The sequence below is a fragment of the Lynx rufus genome, unplaced genomic scaffold (assembly GCF_022079265.1).
Source record: "Lynx rufus isolate CCGP_SWC_20201006 ecotype Redwood Valley unplaced genomic scaffold, mLynRuf1.p SCAF_18, whole genome shotgun sequence".
Classification (NCBI taxonomy): Eukaryota; Metazoa; Chordata; class Mammalia; order Carnivora; family Felidae; genus Lynx; species Lynx rufus.
The window spans coordinates 22,744,257-22,767,320 of NW_025814832.1; the positions used below are offsets into that span (position 1 = coordinate 22,744,257).

Genomic DNA, 23,064 nt, shown 5'->3' on the forward strand with positions numbered 1-23,064 from the left:
CTGAACGGATGGCTTTGCCTGGTGCTGTGCTCGTGGTAGACACTGAGTCATGCCCTGGGCCGGGTGTCCTGGGCGCGTCATACGGTAGTCACAGGGACCGCAGTCTGCGTGTGTTGTTTATGCATGTGGATCTCCTTCCCCCCCCCGCCCAGGAAAGCAGCCAGGACATGGTCTCATTCAATCTCCTCTTTACTGTGGATGTCACGGTCATCATCACAGCCACTAGGAGGAACACACAACTTTAACCCCCTGTGTGCTAAGGGGAAGGGTGGGGGCTTTCAGGGCTATAAAACTAGCTATGCACATAGAGCATTCTAGGGAGAAAGCCACCCCAAGCACCTGCGTGTCCAGGCACAGTGGGAGGTGGGGTCTGGAGCTCATGTGGAACCGTGTGGCTGTGGGGCCGGCAGGTGGGTGTGTGCATGTGAGGACATGCCAGGGGAGGGCTTGGGAGGTGCCTGAGGGGCTCTGAGAAGCTTGGCTGAGGGCAGCTGATCTCTGGGGCCTCCCAGGGTCTCCCACTTTAAGGGTGAGCCCTGGGTGAGAACTCCCGCCTCCTAACCTTGACCTTCAAAGCTCCGGGTGGAGGGAGGCGCTGTCGGACCAGGTCCCCAGCCAGGGGCCCAAGGGTGCAACGCCCTTTCTCCACCTGGGGACGCCCGGCTCCTTCCTAATGCTGACACTGGACGAGGGCCAGGGTGCCTGCACGGGCTGGGGGAGGAGGAGAAGGCAAGCAGGGTGTCCACTTGGAAGGTCAGGGCCGTGGAGGGCAGTGAGGGGGACCCAGGACCCCTGGTAGCAAAGTGGCAGCCCTGGTCTCAGAAGGAGGACGGCCATGGAAACATAGCTCTGGGACACCCCATCAGGATGGAGACGGTCCCCCGTCCTCAGGCATCGCCCACCGAGCCTGAACACCAGGGAGACTACTTAGGGGTCTCCGTGGAGACAGAGATTGGCACTTAGGGGCCCCCCACGGACTGGTCACCATGATTTCCACAGAGACAGAAGCTGGTCATCAGGGGGAGCCTCCCCCCCACCTGGGGGGGTGCTGGGGAGGGTCACCGTGGTGGCCAGTCCCAGAGACAGCAGTCCATCCTCTCAGGTGCAGGGGAGCGAGGCGGCCCCTAGCTGACACGGTAGGTGGACGTGTTCTTGGGCTCCGTGCTGGGCACACACCAGTCGCCCGCCTCCTGGATGGTCTGGTAGTGACGCCAGGCTGACTTGTTGTAGACGGGCAGGCGTTCCACGGAGTCCGTGGACAGGGCCTGGAGAGCACTAGGGTCAGCTCGTCCCGCTTCCCAGCGCCTCACCCACTCCTCAGGAGATCGCCCTTCCCCCCCGGGTGGGTTGTGGTGGCCTCTGAACGTGACCATGTCTGAGTCAGCCCAGCCAGGTGCCAGACACTGGCTGAGACAACTGACCCTGGCCTAGAAAGACCCACGAAAGGACCTGTCCCTTCTGCGCCTTGCTCGTGCCCATTCAGGGAGGCTGCTCACTGAAAGGGTCAGGGAGGCAGAGGGAGGGTAGGCTGTGACCTTGAACAGGGTCACGGACGCTGGGCCTCAGTCTCTTCCTGAGCTGAATGACAAGTTCTCTATGGTACGCCCCTTCCTCCTGGGTATAAGAAGTCAAAGGCCCCCAGAACAGGGGTCTTGGTCATAGACCGTGGACTTCCTTAAATTGCCTGCCGGGTTGGGAATGCCTGGGGGTTGGGCAACTATAGCTTTGCTCTGATTCCCGGTCTGGAATGGGGAGAGGACTGGGGGGATGGAGAAGAAACCCAACAGCAGGCCGACACGCCAGGAAACCCCACAAGCCGGGCCCTGCGGTCTAGGAGCCTCACCTTGAGGTAGATGACAGCATCGGTCCCAAAGCCCTCCATGGAGAAGAGCTGCAGGTCTCCCTGGAAGTACTTGGCATAGAGGCGGGAAATGGGGAGCCCGTACCCGAAGCCAGCCTACAAGGGGGCAGCAAGGGAGCGTGATGCGGAGGCTGGTGCTGGGCCTCCTGGAGCTGCAGGGACCCATGTGCTGAGTTGGGGTTAGGGCCAGGGGATTCCCAGGATCCCCCAGGGGTGAGGGAAATGGGTCTGGTGGAGCCAGAAAGGCTGAGCCGTCTCAGCTGGGGTTGGTAGGAAGCAGGGGAGGCAGAGGAGCTTGGCCCTGGGAGCCAGTGGGTCTGGACAGGTCCAGGGGCTCCCGTTCCCACACCTCCTGTTCTGCTGGGAAGGCAGGGAGGTGCTGGAGAGTGAACAAAGCAGAGGGAGAGGCAGTAACTTCGTGGGGCCCTAGTGTGAGAGGGAGAGTTGAGGAAAGGTGACAGACAGATACCTGCAGGTCAGGTCAGAAGGCAGCCACAGGCTGGGGGGTGGGGGGAGTGGGAGAGGTACCCTCCCCCGCCCCCCAACCCCCCAGACTGGGAAAGGTGACTGACACCACACACAGCCATACAAGAACAAAGACCACGGGAATCGAGGAGGCAAGTGATGGGGACAGTGACTGTTTGATGAGGTGAAAAGACAGGCATCCTTTAGGAGGTGGGGGCGGGGGGGACTGGAGAGAAGCCGTCTCACCAGCGGGGTCCCTCCAGTGCCTGGCTGGGGGGTGGGGGCTGTGGAGTACATGTAGCTGAAGAGTCGCTCGATCTTCCTCAGGGGGACTCCCCCACCCCGGTCACTCATCTGGGGGAGACGGATATGTCGTCAGTGCTACGCCGCCCACACCCTGACACCCCTGACCCTCTCTTGGTCGTCCCCATCCCCAGGGTCTTCTCTGAGCCCATCTCATGGTGGGAGGGAAGTTCCCACCCCGCTGTCCTCCGGCCCCAAACCAAGAGCCACATACTTTGATGGACAGATCTTCCTCACCCAAGGCCACCATGACCTTGATAGGTGGGAGGACAAGGCTGGACTCGTGGCTTTCCACGGTTGCACGCATGGCATTCTGTGAAGGGAAAGGGGGAAGTGATGAGTGGGAGCGGCCTGGCCCAACCACCCCCAACCCCACAGAGGGAGGGCCATCCCCCGCCCCCTTACCTTGAAGAGTTCAAAAAGCATGTGGTAGAGGTGGGAAGGGACATAGACCATGTGAATTGGCTGTTTGGAGTTGGAGGCTGCGGGGAAAGTCAAGACCAAGGATCAGAAAACTGTCGAGAGGTCACCATTCTGCATTCATTCACTCAGCACCTAGGACCCGGCACTCAACCACCCATCTATCATCCAACCATCTGCTGGCCCACCCATCCGGCAATTGTTCACCCAGCTGTCCATTCGTTCGGCGTCCGTTCAACCATCTATCTATTCATACGGTATCCATCCATTATAAAATGTCCGTCCATCCGTCTGTTCATCCATCCATCCAACCACTGATGTTTAATGGTCAACATTTATGAATTCCTCCAACTACCCATCCAGTGTCCATTCAACCATCCAACTGTCCCTCAACTATGCATCTATTCAAACATCTATCCTTCTCAGTTATCCATGCATTCAGAGGGTACAGATCCATCCTGCCCTTGATCCACTGTTTATCGAGCCACCCATCCACTCAAGAAGTATCTATCCATCCCATATCCAGCCTCCTAGCATTCACCCGGACACCAGAATCCCTGGGAGTTCTTTTTTTTGAATGTTTATTTATTTTTGAGAGAGAGACAGAGCACAAGTGGGGGAGGGGCAGAGAGAGAGGGAGACACAGAATCTGAAGCAGGCTCCAGGCTCTGAGCTGTCAGCACAGAGCCCGACGCAGGGCTCGAACCCACAAACCACGAGATCATGACCTGGGCCGAAGTTGGATGCTTAACTGACTGAGCCACCCAGCGGCGCCCCCTGGAGAGATTTTTTAATCCAGTGGGGGGAGGGGAGAGGTGCTGCACATGACTCTTAGAGCAGCACTCTGCCCCTCAAGAATCGCTCTGGCCTGGAGAGTTTCTTGGTGTCTTTTCCAGGTACCTGGCACAGAGCTTTGTAGCAGGAGCTCAAAAAGTGTGCAGTGGATTACGGAATGAAGGAATCTCAGGACCTGCGCTGGGCAGTGGGGCATAAAGTTGAATAAAACTCAGCCCTACCATCTTGGAAATTCAAGTCTGGACAAACACACAACTGACTTTCACATTGGGTGTGGTACCCAGAGCTATGTGCCAGGCCCTGAACTTGACCCCAGGGATACTGAAGTAAAGTAGCCTGTCTCTGCCCTTCTATCTTTGTCCCCAAGGAATTCAAACAGAGGTAGGTGGGTGCCTAACCATGTTTTCTAGGAGGTGCAGGAAGGCTTTTCCGAGGACCTGAACTTGAACTGGGCCTTAAGGATGTGGGCAGCATGACTTCCAGGCATGAAATACCTACCTAGGTTTCTGGAACCCAGGTAGGGGGTGGCTAAGGGGCAGGTGGGGGAGGGGAAGGGTATAGAAACTTCCAGATCCCTGATCGCCCTTTCTCCTATGCCCCTGATTCATCAGCAGGTCCTGGCCTCTCTATTTCTTTTTATCAAATCTACCCTCTTTTTTTCGTCTCTGCTGCCTTGCCCTCCTCCCGTGGATTCCTGCAGTGACCTCCTAACCGGTCTTCCTAAGGTCTCACCCACCCCCTCCAACCTCTAAATATCTTCGCAACGTAAGTCAGACCCTGGCATCGCTGTATTTCAAATCCTCCAATGGGCTTCCCACTGCACACAAAATCCCAGCTCCTGTCTGTGGCCATGGGCCCTGCGTGCCCTGGTCTCTGTCTCCAACCCCTTCCCGCCCATCTCACTGGTCCTGCTGGTCCCTGACCACCCCATCCAAAGTAGGACCCTTGCAGCCACCTTCTTGTATCCCCTCTTGCCTTCCTCTTTTGGTAATAGACACCCCCTCCCCCAAAGTTTTAACGGGCACATGGCTGCCCAGCTAGACTGAATTCCCAGGCTCTCTGGCAGCCGGGCATGGCCAGGTGACTTAAGGGAGTGACTGTCCACCCCCTGAGCCCTGCCTTCTACATCTTCTTCCCCATTCTCCAGCTGGAACTGAGACCTCAGGGTGGGTGGCCAGCTCTGACTGCTCTGCCCCAGGGGCTGGAGAGGGGGAAACCTCTCTTTTAATTAAGCCACTGTTGTCTGGATTCTGGAAGGGCAGCCAAATTGATACCCTATTAAATACACCGCTCCTCGCCATCGCTGTCGTGTGACCTCATCTTGCTTCCTCCCCATCACTTGTCACCATCTGAAATTAGCTTGTTTATTATTTGTTCACTGGCTAACACCCAGCACCAAGAACGTAGCCTCCACGAGAACAGAGTGCCTCGCCTGGCGTGTTTACTGCCTAATAAATGCTTAATATAAATTAGTAATGATACTGCTAATAATAAGTCAATACTAGCTCTGCTTCTGCCCCATCCAGTGCTTTTCCTTTTTCTCCCCCCCCCCCCCAGGTCTTTTCCTGACTCTCCCATATCACCTTCTACTCCGGAGCCCTTAGACAAACACACACACATACACACACACACACACACACACACACACACACACACACGGCCTTGTTCACTCACTATTGATCTCTTGGATCTCCAAGTCAGGGGAGGCCATGTAGTACTTGTCACACAGGAGCTTGGCCATATCATAGGCATCTGAGAGAAGAGAGGGGCCATTTAGGGAATGGAGCGGTCCCGGCAGGCAGCCGGCCCTCTTGGCACTGGCTTGGGCGGGGGGGGGGGGGTGGGCATCGCTAACATTACACCCAAGGGGACGAGGCCTCCACCCACCGGGGAATGGCTCAGCCTCGGGCCAGGTGGCCTGAAGGGGGTCTCTGGGGCTCCTCCGTGTGGGTCAGCACGGCGGGCACGGCTTACCCTTCACCACCTCGGAGACGTTGCAGTTGGGGTCGATGCTGCCAATGTGTTTGGGGTGGGCCGGGTTGGTGCTGCCGTCAAAAATCAGGGCTGTAAAAAAAAAAAAAAAAAAAAAAAAATCAGGGCTGTAGGCAGGAAGGAAGGGTGCTGTCCGTGGGGCTCCCCTCCTGTCCCCAGGGCTCTCTGACTCCACCCCTATGCTTAACACCTCTCCCCCCCACCTCCTCCCCGTCTGGACTGTTTGCAGACCTGAAGTCTGCTCAGAGAGCCTCCTCCCCCACACAGCCCACATTACATTTCTTCCTCCTTCTGCTAAACCACTTACAAAAATGATTTTCCCTGTCCCGCGTCAGAAATGATCTGAGCATGAGGAACTCATTTGATTTTCAACTGGTTACAATCTCTCAACAATCACAGTGAATACTTTGGGACTGGGGGACTCAGAACAGCAAACTGTTGCCGAAAGTACTAGAGGGTTTTGACGAATACCACACGGGACAGTGTGTAGGGAGGGAACATGATTTTGCATCCTACAAACACGGAGAACAACACGCCTCGTTGCTGCCGTGTTCCTTCTCCGCCGTGGAGCCAGGATCCCTCTTTTGGGTCCTGAGCCACCTCCCCCAGCCCCTACTCACTGTGCTGGTTGATGAGCATGCGGATGGAGATGCGGCTGAGGTAGAAGCGGTCCAGAAAGTACTGGATGTTCTGGTTGGAGACCGGGTCGTCGCCGTAGGTGTCCTTGTACTCCAGCACGCCCTGCGCCATGGTGGGCACCACGTCGTTGTGGCGGTTCCGGATGGTGATCAGGGCATCGGTGAACCTGTAGGGCACGGCGGCTGTCGGCCCCCCGCCCTGTCCCAACCCTGGGCCCCCTCGGGCTCCTCCCCACCTCTGACCTCCTCTCGCCAAGCCTTCATTCACTCGACCCTTCCCAACCTGACGGACACACGGTGCCTTCCCCACTGCTTCCCAAGCCTGCCCTGAATCTCCCACCGCCTGTCTGACAGCTGGGAACTCTTCACGGGCAGGGGCTCGGATCCCCCAGTCAGACTCAGGGACACCGAGGCCAGGGGCCAACTCCCCCCTCAGACTAGATAGCCTTGAGGACAGAGGTCATTTCTTCCATCCTCCTGGCATTTCTGCATCTGGGCTGTGACCCCTCGCCCCCTCGCCTGCACCTGCCCTCCTGCCCCCGGTGGAGGCCCTCACTCACTGGCTCAGGGTACGATGGTCCTCGGGGTCTTTGTCCAGGAACTCCATGATGTCCAGGAGACTTTGGACATACCTGTGTGCAGTGGGGAGGGGGGACATGGCCTCAGCTCCAGGCCAGGCCCGGCCCCCCTTCCCACCTGACAGCTGGCCCCGTGCCTGCCCCGCCCCTACGGTGGGCGGACCCGGCCGGCACTGGTCGACAGGCCGCACCACACTTTTTCCCAATGCGTTTCATCTGTATGCGAATCTCCCTGACAACACAGTAAGTTATGCAAGAACATCTCTCATTTGCTGGTCCCCCATATAGCACCTTTGCTTTGGGATCTAAGAATGGCAGTCTCAGGAGGGCACTGGAGATCATCCCACCCCCGGGGCCTCATGGATTACGGACCAAGATTCTGCAGTGAGAGGAGGCTGGAGCAAGTCACTTAACCTCCCTGAGCGCCCTTCACGGAAACCGACTGTAACATCTGACCTGTCGGGTTGCTGTTTCATCCCACGGGGCACGGCTGGCCAGCCCGGGGCATGTCGGAGCCCAGGCTCAGTGAGGATTATAGCCTAACACTCTGGGCTGGGCACGGGAGCCGTGCAGTCTGCCCAGGGGAGTGGATTTTGAAGGGCAGGTGGGAAGGACACAGGAGTGGGGCAGGCAGGCCCGGCCCTGGCCATGGGTGGGGCTGGAGCCCCCAGCGAGCCAGGAAAGCTCACTCCACTCCAAAGGCCCGACAGGGGTACGTGGCCGCCTACTGCTCCCATCCACAGGCCTCGTTGGGAGGCCAATTTCCTCAGGATCTACAAAAGAGCTAGGTAACCGGGGGAGTGTTAGGAAGTCCTGAACTCGGGGCAGCAGGGGACCGGCCGGTGAAAGGGAGTCAGGCCCACCCGTGGCAGCAGAGGGTATCAACCCAGAGCCTGTGTCAACCTAGAGCCCCTGTGAGCCGCGACCCCCGCTGTGCCCCGGCTGACATGCCCAGTCCACAGGCTGTTCTCCTGGGGAAGGCCACCAAACGGAGCCTCTCTCCGGGAGAAACACTTCTAGCCAGCAGGAAGGGGCTGCCTGGGGCAGAGGGCTGTGGGGCCCAACAGTCTCTAGGAGAGGCCCCTCCGCAGCAGGAGCATTCCTTTGTACACAGTGCTTTGACCTTGACAGGTATGACGAGCAGGAATTAGCCCCGTTTCACAGGTTCCTCAACTGAGGCCTGAAGCAGCCGTACAGCTGGGAGGTGGTGTAAGAGAAGACTCAAGCCTCCGGCACTCTTGCCACCCCGTAGTGCCGTCTGCTCAAAACGCTCACCTCCGTGTCCCCGCGGGTCCCTCTGTGCAGAATACCCTTCCCCCTTCACCTACCAACCGCTGTCTTCCCTCTCTTGCTTCAGACAGCGGAGGAGAGAGTGGGAGAGCTGGCTTGGGGGCTGGCTCTACTGAGTCGCCGTCCCGGCTTTCCCACTTCGTGGCTGTGCTGCCTGTGTAAGTCGTGCAGCCTCTCTGGGCCTGAGTTTCCGCCTCAGGAAAACGGAGGGTCTTGTACCTACTGCCATTGCTACCTTTCAGTGAGGGTCGAACGTGACCATTGGCCCAGCGCCTAGCACACAGTGAGCACTCTCTAGATGTGCGTCCTTGTCACGAGTGGAGGTTTAAATGTCGCGCTGGGCTTCAAATCCACGTCTGTCTGACTTCAAGTCCACACCGTGTGGCCAGCTGCTCGCCACCTACACTGGTCCTCACAGTGCTGGGGCCGATGTGATGGCGGCCGGCATTTCCAGGGGGCCAGGCTCGGACAGGGCTCGGCCCTGTGCTTGCCTGCTCCCCTACGTTAGCCTCCACGTTAACCTGGGAGCTAGGTGCTCCTGCTGCACCCATTCCACAGATGAGGGGGCTACCGTGCAGAGCAGGGCCTCTCTCTCTCTCTCTCTCTCTCTCTCTCTCTCTCGCAGGCTGTGTGCCGCCAGATCCCTGTTCCGCCCCCTCACCGCCATGCCCAGGATAAGCTTCACGCTCAGGATTCTGGGAGGGCGAGGGGATCTGGGGAGAACACCTGCAAGGGTGCAAGGCTGGGGTACGTAGAAGAGAGGAAGGGGAGGAAACCAGCTGGGGAGTGGAGCCCAGAACCCCTGGGTTAGAACCCCTGCTGGCCTGCCTTGCAGGGCCTTTCCTTCCGGGGAGTAGTCCTCCCCGGTGGACTCTCGGGAGGGGAGAGGAGAGGATGGGAAGGATTTTCCCAGAGGACCCCGGCCCCCGCCTGAAGCCTTGCAAGGTCTGCTGCACCGGATGTCACGATCGGGTCCTAAAGGGAGAGGCACCGGGGAAGGAGTGAGGCTTGCTGGCTCCTGCGCTGCCCTCCCCCCCCCCCCCCCCCCCCCCCCGCTCCGAGGGCCGGAGAAAAGAACTGGGCTCGGACCCGGGAGGCCTGAAAGCGGTGGTGCAACGACAGGCACGCCACTTCACTTCCAGGTTTATCCGCCCCCCCAAACCCATGGCCGGACAGAGCAGGCCCAGCCGGCAGCGGGGGCCCGACACAGCTGCCCTAGGGAAGGCCTGGGCCTGCCGACCTCAGCAAATCAGACCCCGGGGCGCCTGCCTTCTGGGGCCTTCCAGCCTGCCCAGAGCCCTGGATTTGGGAGGCGGGGGAGGGGTGGGGGTGGCAGAACGTGTGACGAGGTGGAGGGGGCGAGCGCACACCATGCAATAATGTCCACAGCCGCTGGGAATAAGAAGTGTGAACGAGGCCGTGGCCATTTGAGGAGGGGGAGGTGACAGACCTGTCCTGCATCGTCCAGATGGAAGCTGCTCTGTGGAGGGGTGCTGGGTGCAATCCCTGAGCCAGGCAGACTCGGGTCCTGTGGCTACAGAAGCCGCTGAGCCGCTCAGGTCCCCGGCTATAAAGTGGGGTTCGCGGCAATAGCACTCTGAGGTTCTCAGTCTTAACTCTGATCCTGGAAGGAGCGGGTGAGGGGTCGGTGATGATTTGGCCCCAGCCCCAGCCCCATGCCTGGGGTACGGCGGGCCCTGGGTTCTCAAGGGCCGTGGTTCCTGTAGGGTTGGGGTGCAGGGTCTACACCTCACTGACGGGCAAGGGAGGTTCATGAGAAGGTGCTGGCCATACGGCCCCCGTCCCCTTTCCCTGCCACCCCTTGGTGGCAGGAGATTCTTAACCTCACTTAACCCCCTACCTTCTGGAAGCACACGCCTACCAGCGCCACGCCCTCCTCCTTGGGCTGGCTTTCTCTCCTGCTCCGTGCTCAGCATCCCTAGGCGGCACACGTTCCGATAAGGGGAGCCCTACTGTCTGTGGAGGACTCGCTTCGTGAGTGTGGAAACCTCTGATCCACGTCGCTGCCCACTCCCCCCCCACCTCGCCAAACACAGCACTCTTCCCCTCCCCTCATGAACGCAGCCACCAGGTCACAAGGCCGCCGCTGGAGTCCCGGCTCTCTCACCAGCAGCCTGAGTGATCTCACACCTGTGTCTTCACCTCTCTGAACCTCAGCCTGTTCATCTATGAAATGGGGATAAAAACAAGGCCTCCTTCCTCGGGCGGTCGGGAGCGCTAAGTGCGGGAATACACGGACATGCCTAGTTCCTGATGCACAGCAGGCCCTCCGGGTCTGTTTGCTTTGGTCATTGCCATCGCTATTATTACCACATTGTCTAAGAGAACCTCGGCCACAGTCACAGATCTTTGGCCTGGAGGGACTGCCGCCCCGGAGCTCGGGGCATCTAACGGTGGCATCTGCCCTTAGAAACAGGATGGATCCCCATTTTACGGGGGAGGAAGCCGAGGCTCAGGGAGGCCAGAGGCTTGCCAAGGATGAAGGGTCCAGCAAGCAGCAAAGCCAAGCCTCAAAGTCAAGTGTGCTGACACCGACACCAACGACCAGGGCTTTCTACTCTCCTCCAGTCGCTTCCAAAACAGGCGCCCTCTGCACCAGGTCTGTCTGGTTGAAACAATTTATCAGGTTTATTTAAAACCAGGAATGCTCAGCTTGTCCACATTGACCCCCCACCCTTGCCTAGACTCTCTCGGCAGCTGAGAAACTCGCTAGCTATCGCCACATCTTAGCACCACTGCCTCTGATCGCATTTGCACAGGCCTCTCCCATTTCCCAAGGGACGGCATTTCCTCCCTACCCATCAGACTCTGAGGACAGTGGCCCTCCTGCCAGGCTCCTTGGTATGTTGTCCCCCTGCTGTCGTGCGAACCCTGCCCACCTCCACCTCTGCGTCCAAGCTCCTGGAGGAGGTATGCACTCTCTCACAGGCAGCCACCTCGTCCCCATCGGAAAGTCCTTCCTCCCCTCACACTTCAGCTTCTCTTGCTGCAGCCGGCCGATGCCCGTTCTCTGGAAAAAAAACCTCAGCAGGCTTCTCTTCAGTGCACCAGGACACTCACTCTAGCAGTCCCGTCGCCTGCTCTCCTGTGAGTTAAATCATCCACCGGGAGGGGTTCTCTCTTGTCTAACTCCGCTCCCACCTTCTGTTGCTGGACGCCACTTCCAAGCTTTCAGGGAAGAAAAGCCAGGCCAAGCCCGCCCATGTGCAATTCATTTTCAGGAGTGGCCTGTGCAGGAGCCTGGGGGCGTCACGGGCAGTTCAGCAGCTCCCTGCTCCCCTACACCCTGACAGACATCCTCCGGCTCTCCTAGGAACACGGCGTCCCGGGAGGGGCCCGAGAGGGCCTGTCTTGGAGTCAGGGACCTGCTGGAGAGGCAGTCAGCCAGTCAGCCGGGCAGAGCCGGAGGAGGAGCGGGGGACCAGATGGCACCTTCTGTCTCCTCCCTGCGACTTCCACACGCCCCATGGTGGGAAATACCGGCTGGCTCAGATGTCCTGCACCTCAGAGGGACAGGGCCCAGCGAGGGGTGACCTGGTGGGGCTATAGGAAGACCAGTTTCCGCCCTCCCCCCCCACCCCCCCTTCACAGTTTGTATCCAAAGCACTATAGGCACAGAGTGAGGTCTCAGAGGCCTGCCTCTACACCTTGGCACTGGCAGTTCCAAGGCCTGGAATGCCCTTCCCTTCCTTCTAGTTCTAGGCTCACGGAGGCACCCTATAAGGCCCAGGGATGTATTGCCTCCGCTATGCGTCCATTTCAACTTCCCCACAACTTTCTGCTTCTTTTTCTAAACGTTTGTTAATTTTGAGAGAGAGAGCATGTGCATGCGAGGGAGAGGGGCAGAAAGAGAGAGGGGAAAGCGAGAATCCCAAGTAGGCTCTGTGCCACCAGCGCAGAGGCATGTGCGGGGCCGAAACCCCTGAACCGAGATCATGAGTCGCCCAATACACTGAGCCACCCAGGCAGGTGCCCCTTCCCCACAACTTTCTGACTCAGTGTGCACCTTCTATGTGCCTGGCCTTGTGCACAAAACGCTTTCCTTACTGCGTCTCATTAAGTTGGAGAAAGTCCTGCGTGTGCCTATCCACGCGTAGCAAAAATGCTGGAAAGGCCCCAATAAAACCTTATGAAACGCTACCAGTGTTTGGTTACGGGGTGGAGAGTAGTGGCTGGCATTCTCTTCCAGCTGCTTTTCCGTGTTTTCCAAATGTCAAAGTGGGCATGTTATGCTTCTACAATGAGGAGAAAAACCTAACCGATGTTACTTTTGAATAACATTTTGGTTCTTGGGGGGCGCCTGGGTGGCTCAGTCGGTTGAGCGTCCGACTTCGGCTCAGGTCATGATCTCACGGTGCGTGAGTTCGAGCCCTGCGTCCGGCTCCGTGCTGACAGCTCGGAGCCTGGAGCCTGCTCCGGATTCTGTGCCTCCCTCTCTCTGCCTCTCAAAAATGAACCAACGTTAAAAATTTTTTTTAATATTTTGGTTCTTAAGTAAAAGTAACTCTTCTTCAGCAGCTCATTGCTCCCACCACTACCTATGGAGCTCTTAATTTACCCACTCTGCTCCCTACCAGATCGCAGGCTCCCTGAGGGCAGTTGCTGCTGCTGTTTTCCCGTACCCAGCACGGCCCTGGGCTCACAGCAGGTGTGGACCCATGCTCCTGAATCCAACAGCCACATCACACCATTGCAAGAAGAGCTAGCAAAGGGCTTCTGCACAGGTACCACCAAAGACCAACAATGATTAGCCACTTTCGTGCCCCTTACAAACTCCTGTTTGTTCTTCACGTGACTGGCCATTGATTGATGCCATCCAGTTACTTAACCTGGGACAGAGTTCTAGAGTGAGCTTTGCTGAGGATTTCCCTCTGCTACTGCTACGACTTTTGGGCCTTGCCCCTCCGAAGTTCTTGGGGGTAGGTACTAGGCCTGGGTCTGAGTGTTTCCCAACATCCAAAACAGTCTGACTTGTAGCTTGGATTACATAATTTGAAAATTCGTTTCTTTCTGTTTCCCTGGCCCTACAATGTTGCCCCAGATAAACGTTACCCGGTAGGTGCTGGCTTTTCAGAACCAGGGCCAGTGGCGAATGGCGACATGAGCTTGGTTTGAGTTTTGGCTGCGGAAAACGATTTCCCAGGGGGATCCTGGGTTTCCAGAGGAAGGAGAGTGGTGAAGGATAGGGATGGCCCACAGGCATGGAGGCTAGGAGCTTTACCTTGGCCTCGCCTTCCACTTGACTTTGGGCAATTCTCTAGCCTCTTGGAGCCTCTGTGCTTCCCCACTGTCCCCACCTCCCTCAAGGCTGCTGGAAGCACAAAGACTCCATCTCTGAGCCCAGGGGCATCTGGCAGCGGCATGGGCAGCGGAGTGGGAGTGGCCAGGGGTCTCACCAGCTCTGGACCAGCTGTACCGAGGGCGTGCTCAGCACCCGGTCGGGAAGCAGGTTAATCTCTTTCATGATGTTGGCCAGGCGCACGGGCAGCTCCTGCCTCAGGAAGGTGAATGACGTTTTCTCACAGGCATTGCTGGACCCTAGAGGGAGAGAGAGAGGGGGGAGCCCACCCAGCTGCAAACCACTGGAGCCACTGATCATCTCAGGGTCAGGTGGAAAAAAAATCCTTCATTTCCTGAGAGTGCAGAGAAGCGACCAGGGGCACAAAGCAAAGCAGCTCCCCTAAGCCCCTGCACTGTTCTCACCTCCATACCACCCCTCCGAACCCTCTTCAAGCTTGCGTCCTCTCCCCAGCCCCCACTGACCCCTGCTTGCCTTCTACCACAGGGGACAGGGCCACTCCCAGGCACTCTTGGAGCCGCCTCTGGCCTAAGCGACCTCACTTTGTGTCTTTCTGTCTCTCTTAGCAGAAGCTCCAACTGCAGAGTAGGGGGGGTGGGGTGGGGCTGATCCAGGTGGGCAGAGGAGCCCGGGAAAACCACCCCTTCCCGGGGCTGGAAATGGCCGAGGGGAGCTAAGCCTGGTCCATCGCAGCTGCAGGGGCCCAGTGTCATTGTGGGCCCAGTCCGTCCTCACCTAGGCTGGTCTTGATGACCACTGTAGAGTTGCTCCTGCATTAATGCCTGCCTGTGGGGCAAGCAGGGCCCAGGCTTGGGAACCCAAATACCTTGGTCCTTGGTCTGGCTTCAAGATGAAGACCAAGTGATAGACTAAGGCCATGGCCTAGGGTCAGAAGACCTAGATTCGAGTCCAAGTTCTGCTCCCAACTCCGCCACCAAGGGTATGTCACCGTCCTTCTGAAGATCTGTTTCCCCCACTGCACTACAAGTGGACCCAACCCTACTATGAGCTCCACCTAGCCCATTTCTATAACTGGAGTCCAGTTTGGACCGGACAACTGCTGGTGGCTGGGAATGGGCCCAGGAGGCTTTCCTACACGGGGACGGCTCGAACAGGGCAGGGGGACAGGCAGACAAGTCCTGGGGAACAGGGGCCCTGTGTCCTGGCTGCCACCTCCCCACCCCCTCCCATCGGTGACGCAGCTGTAACTCGAGCCAGGCACTGTCTCTTCAACTCTTGAGAGACCTGGGCATCCCCTCCTAATCCCCAGCTGGCACCACGGAAATACACGTAGACAGACAGGGCCCACACAATGCCTGTTTCAGTCGCCACACTGGCACAGCTTTGCTTCTGCTCCAGAGGCGCCCCCAGTGCGCTGCTCGTGGGTGATCCTGGCCCAGAAACCTAGGGAGAGCCAAGGCTGCAAGCCTCCTGACTCCACCTCATGGTGCCCCAGGCCTTGGCCCGGTTGGGGACAGGGAGCCAGGCCCAAACAGATTTGCTCTTCAAGTGTCCTTGCCCACTGGGACAGCTGGGGGCCAGCTCCTTCAGCGGGTAGAGGCATAGGGACCAGCGACCTCCCTCCTGTTGACACTTTCTGAAAGAGCCTGGGCCCCACCTGACCCCAGGGTGCCCAGCCCAGGCCAGGTCTTCTTCCAGATGGTTGCACCTCCCAATCCTGCCTTGTTACTGCCACCAGCATCCCCGCCCTATTTCCTCTCCAACTCCTACCCTTTGAGCCACTAGGGCAACCACCGTTAACCCTTTCTGTCTGGATACATGCCACTCCCTTCCTGCCCTAACATCATCGCCTCATTGCCCCTTACTCCAAGACCTCTCGCAAAGCCCGGCAAGACACCTGGACCCCTCCTTGTCAGTGCTCCCACTTCCCATTAACGACCTAGTCCAGAGCTCTACCCCAGGGCACCTTAACCCTTTCAGGGCCAGTCCCGGCCCCCTCCCTTTAACCCTTTCCTGCCTGGTACCCTTCCAAGCAACCCTTCGCTGTCACGCAGGGCCTTTCTTCTCCTCCGCATTGATCCTTCAAGACCAGGGCCTCTTCACTTACCGCCCCCCGGCGCCCCGCGGGCCCCCGCGGCCAGCCGCCCCCCGCGCACTCCGTACCGAAGTCCAGAAACTGCTTCATGGACAGCGGGGACGGGGAGAACTTGCTGAAGTGTTCGATGTACTTGGGCGCCCCTGCCAGGGACGCATTTTTCAGCAGCGCGCGGACCCAGCGCATGGTGGCGACGGCGGCGGCGGCTGCGGCGGCAGCGGCCGCTGCTCCGGCTCGGGCTCCAGTCCCTCCGCGGTCAGCGCTGGCTCTAGCGGCGGCCCAGCCCGGCCCAGGGACTGGGGCCCGCGGTCTCCTCCCCGCCCAGGTCCCGGCAGTCCTCCAAGCCCCGGCCAATCGGCTCGTCGAGGTGCTCTGACGTCGCCAATGGCCGCTCACAAACAACCCCGGCAGAGCCAATCGCCTCTTGCCCCGGCACGTGGCTTCCCCTGGACCCGCCCCCTTAACCCGTCCATGCCCGGCGAGGCCCGTTGTTTTCTTGGGTAGCACCGAGGGCCCGCCCCCCGAGCGTTCGTTCCGCCCTTTCCTCCTCCGGGCCAAGCCCCGCTTAACCCCTGCCTCCCCAGAGGTCCGTTATTCCTCCTTTCCACTTCCTTTCCCGCGCTCTCCCCGAATCTCCTTCGCTCGCCTTCCCTGAAATTATCCGGATAGTTTTCAACGAATCCCTTCCCTCCCAAAGGGACCTGTTTCACCCGCCCGGATCCGCATTTGCGCTCCCCGAGGGGGACGGTCTGGTGGGTTCCCAGTCCGGATGACAGTGATTTAGACTGGAAATGTTTGCAAACTTCGGGATCAAGATGCAAGCCCATGCTCACCCCTCATACAGATTTGCCCCCACCCGCTTCCACACAGATCCAAGCGGCTCGGGAAAAGGCGACACCCAGAGTCAAAACCCTAAGGACTGGCGGCGGCGGAGGCAGCCGCTAGCATCGGCGCTATGAGTGCAGTTTACAAAACACTTAATTTTATTATTCTCTACTCATTTGACTTGAGAAAGCGACCATCTTCGCCCTGGGCTTCCTTAGAGAAAGGTCCTGGCAGGTGATCTGTGCTGGGGATTGGGGAGCCCTCCCTTCCCCAGTAGCCCTGAGCTCTCATAAGAACTTGGCGCCCCCTCTCGTGGTGGTACGTCCTGACCCCGCCTTGCCCCTTTGATGTTTTCACTCTTTCACTGTTCAGTTCTTGGGCCCCACTGACCAAGTGCCCAATAGGCTCTGGGCTTTGTGCTGGGAACAGGAAACACAGAAAGAATAAAGACGTAGTCTTTCCCCTTGATCGTTTCATTTCTCAGTTTGGGAGGTAGCTGCTTAAGTAAGTAGTTGCTGTATAACAATGTATTACAGTCACCACCGAGCTATGTGGAAGGCTTCACAATGGCAGGGACTCTTAGCTGAACGAATAATAATAACCTATGTGCTGGGCACTGTTTGCATGCGTTATTTTATTTAATTCTCCAGATGGCTCGATTGTGCTGTTATTATCCCCATTATATAAATGAGGAAACTGAGGCTCAGGGATCCTTCTCAAATGCAAATCTGAACTTGTTTTCTGTTGTTGTTTTTGTTTGTTTTTTTTAGTTTTATTTATTGAAGTCACCTCTGCACCCAACACGGGGCTCAAACTCACCGCCCGGAGATCAAGAGTCCCATGCTCTTCCAACTGAGCTGGCCATGAACTTGTTACCTCCCTTGCTCACAGCCGTTCAGTGGCACTCCACTTCTCACTGGCGCCTTTCCTGCTGCTGCATGATGTGCTTTGGCTTAACTCTCCAGGTTCATCTCTCCGTATTCCCCTGCTTAACTCCCAGCCATAATCATCTACTGCCTTGAACCAGCCTCCAATCTCCAAGACGTTACAAAGGCTGTCTCTTCTGCCGAGATCATTCTTTTTTCTCACCACCTGCTCCTTCTTCAAGTCTCTGACCCTACCAGGCTGGGTTATGGGTTCCCTCCAAGGGCTCCTTGGATCTCCCAACCTTAGCACTATTTGGGTCTTATCACACTGAGTGGAAATCGTCGGCTGACTCCTCTGTCTCCCCCATTAGACTTGAAGCTTCAGGAGGGCAGGGATGTCTGTGTCTGTGTAATTCACTGCTCAATCTCCAGCCCCAGGTATAGCACCTGGCACACAGAAGGGAAAAGAATGTGAAAATAGAATCGGGGTCACCAGGGAGATATGCCACAGAGGCACCAGGGAGGAACAACGAAACATCCTTCCAGCTGGCAATTACATCATTGATGATGTTGGTGAGTGCAGTCCTCAAGATGCCAGGAAGAGTATGTGGCATACTACATGTAAAAAGCCCGGCCCTGGGGGCGCCTGGGTGGCTCAGTCGGTTAAGCGTCCGACTTCGGCTCAGGTCACGCTCTCGCGGTCCGTGAGTTCGAGCCCCGCATCGGGCTCTGTGCTGACGGCTCGGAGCCTGGAGCCTGTTTCAGATTCTGTGTCTCCCTCTCTCTCTGACCCTCCCCTGTTCATGCTCTGTCTCTCTCTGTCTCAAAAATAAATAAACATTAAAAAAAAAAAAAAAAAGCCCGGCCCTGGGCCTGGCACATAGTAAATAATCAGTAAATAGCAGCTATTACTATTATTGTCAAAATTTAAGTAATAATGAGAAGGCTGTAAGCCCTGAGGGTAGGTGTAGGAGAGAGATTTCCCGTGATCCTCTCCTTAGTGCTGGACTTCTGAATTTTTTTTTTTATTTTTTTATTTTTTTGAATTTTTTTTTTAACGTTTATTTTTGAGACAGAGAGAGACAGAGCATGAATGGGGGAGGGTCAGAGAGAGAGGGAGACACAGAATCTGAAACAGGCTCCAGGCTCCGAGCTGTCAGCACAGAGCCCGATGCGGGGCTCGAACTCACGGACCGCGAGAGCATGACCTGAGCCGAAGTCGGACGCTTAACCGACTGAGCCACCCAGGTGCCCCAAAGTGCTGGACTTCTGTAATGTGGCCTCTGTGCTTAGGTCTGCAAAGCTTGCTGCAGGGTGATAACGGGAGTGGCATGGTGTGGTCAAGCTAGGTTTAGGTGATACTGAGGTAACCTCCACCCACCCCATGCCCAGATTTCCCACTATATATACAATGCAGGTTGGTGGGGGGCGGGGAGGGGGGCTCTCAATCCAGGCTTCTACAGCAGCAGCAGCAGAGGAGGGAAAGCCGGGGAGGGCCTCACCCAGCAATTAACTCTCTCAGCCCAGAATCGATCCACTTCCCTTCTGCTCACAACTCACTGGGCAATATTAGTCACATGACCTCATCCAACCAGGAAGGCCCAAGAAGTGCCATGCAGCCATGTGCCCAGAGGGGGAGAATCACCTTATGGGTCCTTCTAGTGACACAAAAGCCGAGACCCTCTTGGGGAACAGTTTGGAGGTGCTACGACTCCAAGGAGCTCCAGAAGCTTGACATGATCGAGGACCCTTTTATATAAAGTGGGTATTGCCGCCTCTCTACCATGATGTTTCTTTCATAAAAGTGTAGCACCAGTCCTGAAAATGACTACTTACACTGCAGTGTGTGTGTGTGTGTGTGTGTGTGTGAGAGAGAGAGAGAGAGACAGACAGAGAGAGACAGAGACAGAGAGAGAGACTGTGTTCTCATCCAAGCATAAACAGTCTGTCATACACACACACACACACACACACACATATGAGACTGGGGGCTGAGCCTGTGAAGGTGGCCAGAGGAAAGCGTAGATCCCTAGATCCCACCTTTTTTCATAAGTAGAAAGTGTCTGCAAAAGACAGGAGTGAGCCGGACTGAGCTCTGCAGCTGGACTTTGCCACCCCACGCGTGGTGTTACTCCCGACTGAGCGAATAACCCAGGTTTTGGAAAATGAACTGGGGGTTCCGATTATTATTGGTTCTGAGAGTTTTGGGTAGTGGCTGGGGTTTTCCTGGAGGAACTGGAGCTTCCACTGTCAATCATCCCGGAAAGGGGCAATCCCAGCCCAGAAAGTGAGGGGCAGTCAGTGAGGCAGGCTGGGAGACACCCAGGCAGACATCAGCAGGGGGTCCTGGGAGAAAAGCCTGGGTTTGTGCGCTCTCAGAGCGGCTGAATAGAGGATCTGCCTCTAGGCTTCACTGAGTGTAATTTTCAGCCTCCGGGGAAGTCTTCCAAAGGCCATAGCTTTGAGGACGATTGACGGAAGGACCCAAACCACAATTTAGGACAAAGAAGTCATGGGGAAAGCTCCGTCCTCCCAGTCCTCCCAGGCTCATATGGAAAGGGGGCCTTAGGGAGGGCTTGGGCCAATAATGTGGGCCGAGGGGGCTCAGTACCGAAGCAGCCCTGGAGCAGTGACCACAAGACTAGGACTGCAGGTACCCCTGCCCAGAGTCTGCGCAATAGATACTAGGACCTTTCCGTCTTTCCAGTCTTGGGTCCCTGGTTCGCCCTCTGATCTACTCAACATGGTGCCTAGGGGCGGGGGTTTGGGTGCAATTGCAGCAGAAAAGCGGGTTCTTATCTGAACCCAGCCACTGGATGAAGGTTCTTGGCTCTCCGCCCTCGCACTCAGCCTCCCTGCATCAGTATCCAGGACTACCTGTTTCTATACAGCAGAGTAGCTTTCTGCCTCTTCCGGACCCTGCACATCACCACCTCTCCCTCCCTCCTCCCTCCCCAGGGCCAGCACACTGCGCACCAAGAAGCCGTTTGGGATTCTATCCAGTCCACTCAGGTCCCCTCCCTGACTTTAGGTTCTGGATCTCAGTTATACGTCCACGACCATCCCTTAGACCAGGACATCACTGACAGGAGGGGCTGGTATGTCCCCCTCCCCACCTCTAAGATCCCTCTCCGCACCTGGCTTTGTCCGCCCAGGGGTCAGCTAGATGACATCACTATCCAACAGACCGAACTGGGGTTGGTACAGGGTGGGGGTGAATGGAGGCCGATGCAGTGCATAAAAACTGGGAGCTGTTTATTGGTCGCCTGAGAAGCCTATATACAAAGAAGGCACAAGGAGGGGGAGGGAGCCTCCCGCTACAGTACCATGGAAGGGGACAGGGACTGGAAAAGGGAACCGCCAAGAGGCAGGGGTCAGGAGAGGTTCCCTGGAACCGGCCTCAACTTCTAGACTGGGCCTCAGGACCTACCCACGGGGGAGGAGGCAGAGCTAGGTTGGCTCTGAGAAAGCCAAGGACAGCCAAGAACTCTCCTTCTAGGTCCCCTCCCCATGGTCAGTGAGGGCAGAATAGGTTCTGCCCAGGGGGCAGGGCCAGGGCTCCCTCCCTGTTCTACATTCAAGTGTCGCTCCCTCTGTGATCTTGCGTGTGTTGCGGGGGGGGGGGGGGGGGGGGAGATGGTCTCTCCAGGCCTTCAGAGGCCTGCGCGGTAGTGGTGGGTAAGAAGTGCTATCTCCTCTCTACGTCCAACGTCTCCTTGGCCCAGGACTGGTCCCCTCCTCTGCTGAGCGTTCCACTGAGTTCCCAGGGCAGTCCCGCCGCCACGTGTCGAGCTGGCCAGCGGCTTTTGTCCATCTTTGTTCCTCCAGACTGCTCTCCTCGCCAGTGCGGGACGTGGCCGAGGAGAGAGGCTTCACAGAGGTCCGTGAAGGAAAGCCATCTCGGGGGCCTTCCTTCTAGCTCACTCTGCTCTTGGGTCTGAGCACGCCCAGTCCTGCAAACGCCACGGTGGGCAACCTGAGGCAGGCCCCCGCGCCCTCTGGCATGGGTGCTGGGAGCTGGGGGCCCGGCGCGCCGTTCCTTGTCAGTAGTTTTAGACTTAATAGCAGAGTCAATCCAGTGACTATGGCTCAAGATGGGTCCAGTGTGCATGGGGGAGGTGTCACCACAGCGGGGGCATTTTCCTCCTGGCTCTGGTGGAGGCCCTTTGGCTTGGTTTTGGCACAGGCAGAGGCAGGGCCACGCATGTCCACGCGCCAGCCGTGGGGCACAAGCACAGGCCACAAGCAGGGGGGCCCGCGTGTGTCCAGGGCCCAGGGCTGCGGTGAGCACTGCAGGGCCCGCGACCCTGGCCCTCCTGCGGGGAGCCCGTGGCCGGATAGCCCACGCGCGTGCTCGAAGAGGTGCATGTGCCTGAGTCTGCTGCTGCCAGCCAAAGGCAGTGGCCCCTGTGGACCGTCTGGGGCATAACTTATGATAAATAGAAGGGGGCACCAGGGGGAGCAGGGGTGGGATCGGGGAGGACATCAGTAGTATCGGTCCCGACTCTGCCAGCTGGTGACCCAGTGCTTCTTGGTAGGCACGGTGCTCCCTGGAGGCGGATAGCGCTCCTCCTCCCGGATCCGCACCGCGTGGTACTTGGGCATGATCCGGTAATAGCGGGTCCGCTTAAAGAAGTCGCACTGCATTGGGGTGGGGGGTGGAGAAGAGGAAGGGTATCAGAGATCCAGCAATCCGGGCTGCAGTAAGTTGTGCCCAGCCGCTTCCTCCCCCCACCCAGAGGCCCTCAAAGCCGGGACCCCCTGACCCAAACACATGCCATCTCCCTGCACCGCGACAGGGAGGGCGAGGTTGCCCACCCCACGCCCCAGAGGAAGGAGGAGCTGAGGAGGGCAGAGAGGAGAAGGGAGGCAGATGGAGACAGAGGCGGGGCACTGAGATTGTTGATGAGAGGGCCAGGATGGGTGGTGGTCTCCCCTGACCATGCCGTTGGGGTGGGGGTGGGGCCAGTTTGTCACCTGGGGGCGGGGGGGGGGGGGCTCCAAGGAGGAAAAGTACTAGTTCCCAGGAGAAGGACTATACTAGTCCCGTCCTTCTCAGGAGGTGTAGACTCACTCCGGAAGTTTGCTGTGTGGCCTAGAGATGGGGCCTCGCCTTGGCCTTGATCCTTTTCCAAGAAAGCTTTCCCAGAAAGCCAAGGGGCATGGGGAGCATTTTATGGCCCCCTCTTGGGACCCCAAGTCTTCAGGGGAGGCAGTGAGAAGACACGTTGAGCTCTCCCAGGGAGTGGAGGGAGACCAGTGGCCTGCTTTTAGGGGTGGTGCTGGGGACAGAGTGAAGTGCAGAGAGGGCCCATGGGGAGGAGGAGCGGATAGGACAGAGTCAGAGGCCCCGGCCAGCTGCGAGGCTCAGGGAAGAGGGCCCGGAGGCCGCGTTACCCGGGTGGGCCGGGGGGCGGGGGACTGCCCCCCCTCAGTAGTCGTCGGTCAGCCTCTCTGTCTCTGACGGCTGGCTCTTCATTTCCGCCTTCTGCCTCTTAGCTTCATACAGGGCGCGAGTGCGGGCTCGCTTGAAGAAGCCGCACTGCGGAGGGGAGGAGGTGGGGATGGGCCATCAGGGGGAGCTGGGGGGTCCTTGCCAGCAGCACTCATGGGCAGGGGCTTAGGGCTGCGGAGCCCGGATGCCTAGGCCCCCGG

The 23,064-nt window shown here is 58.0% G+C and overlaps 2 protein-coding genes across 4 annotated transcripts in view; both read right to left on the reverse strand.

The window, feature by feature from the left end:
• Positions 1-171: 171 nt before the first annotated feature.
• On the reverse strand, positions 172-16,006 carry PDK2 (pyruvate dehydrogenase kinase 2). 3 transcript variants are annotated; one of them, XM_047081052.1, is made up of 11 exons: positions 15,787-16,006; positions 13,760-13,901; positions 7,035-7,106; positions 6,457-6,641; positions 5,819-5,908; positions 5,519-5,596; positions 3,035-3,111; positions 2,844-2,942; positions 2,573-2,680; positions 1,844-1,957; positions 172-1,265 (listed from the first exon to the last, which is right to left on the reverse strand). In XM_047081052.1, exons 1-11 carry the CDS (start codon positions 15,902-15,904, stop codon positions 1,125-1,127), a joined length of 1,224 nt encoding a protein of 407 aa, XP_046937008.1. In that variant the 5' UTR covers positions 15,905-16,006; the 3' UTR covers positions 172-1,124. The 3 variants fall into 3 exon arrangements, with proteins under 3 accessions (XP_046937008.1, XP_046937010.1, XP_046937009.1); XM_047081054.1 differs by having other exon boundaries at positions 172-1,275; XM_047081053.1 differs by lacking the exons at positions 172-1,265; positions 1,844-1,957; positions 13,760-13,901; positions 15,787-16,006 and adding an exon at positions 11,243-11,942 and having other exon boundaries at positions 1,970-2,680.
• A 5,008-nt stretch (positions 16,007-21,014) lies between these two features.
• Positions 21,015-23,064, reverse strand: part of ITGA3 (integrin subunit alpha 3) — a 29,316-nt gene continuing 27,266 nt past the window's right edge. The window contains exons 25-26 of the mRNA XM_047081055.1: positions 22,807-22,951; positions 21,015-22,050 (exon numbers count right to left, since the gene is read on the reverse strand). Of these exons, the coding sequence (XP_046937011.1) occupies positions 22,841-22,951 (111 nt within the window). The 3' untranslated portion in view covers positions 21,015-22,050; positions 22,807-22,840. The remainder of the gene's footprint in view (positions 22,051-22,806; positions 22,952-23,064) is intronic.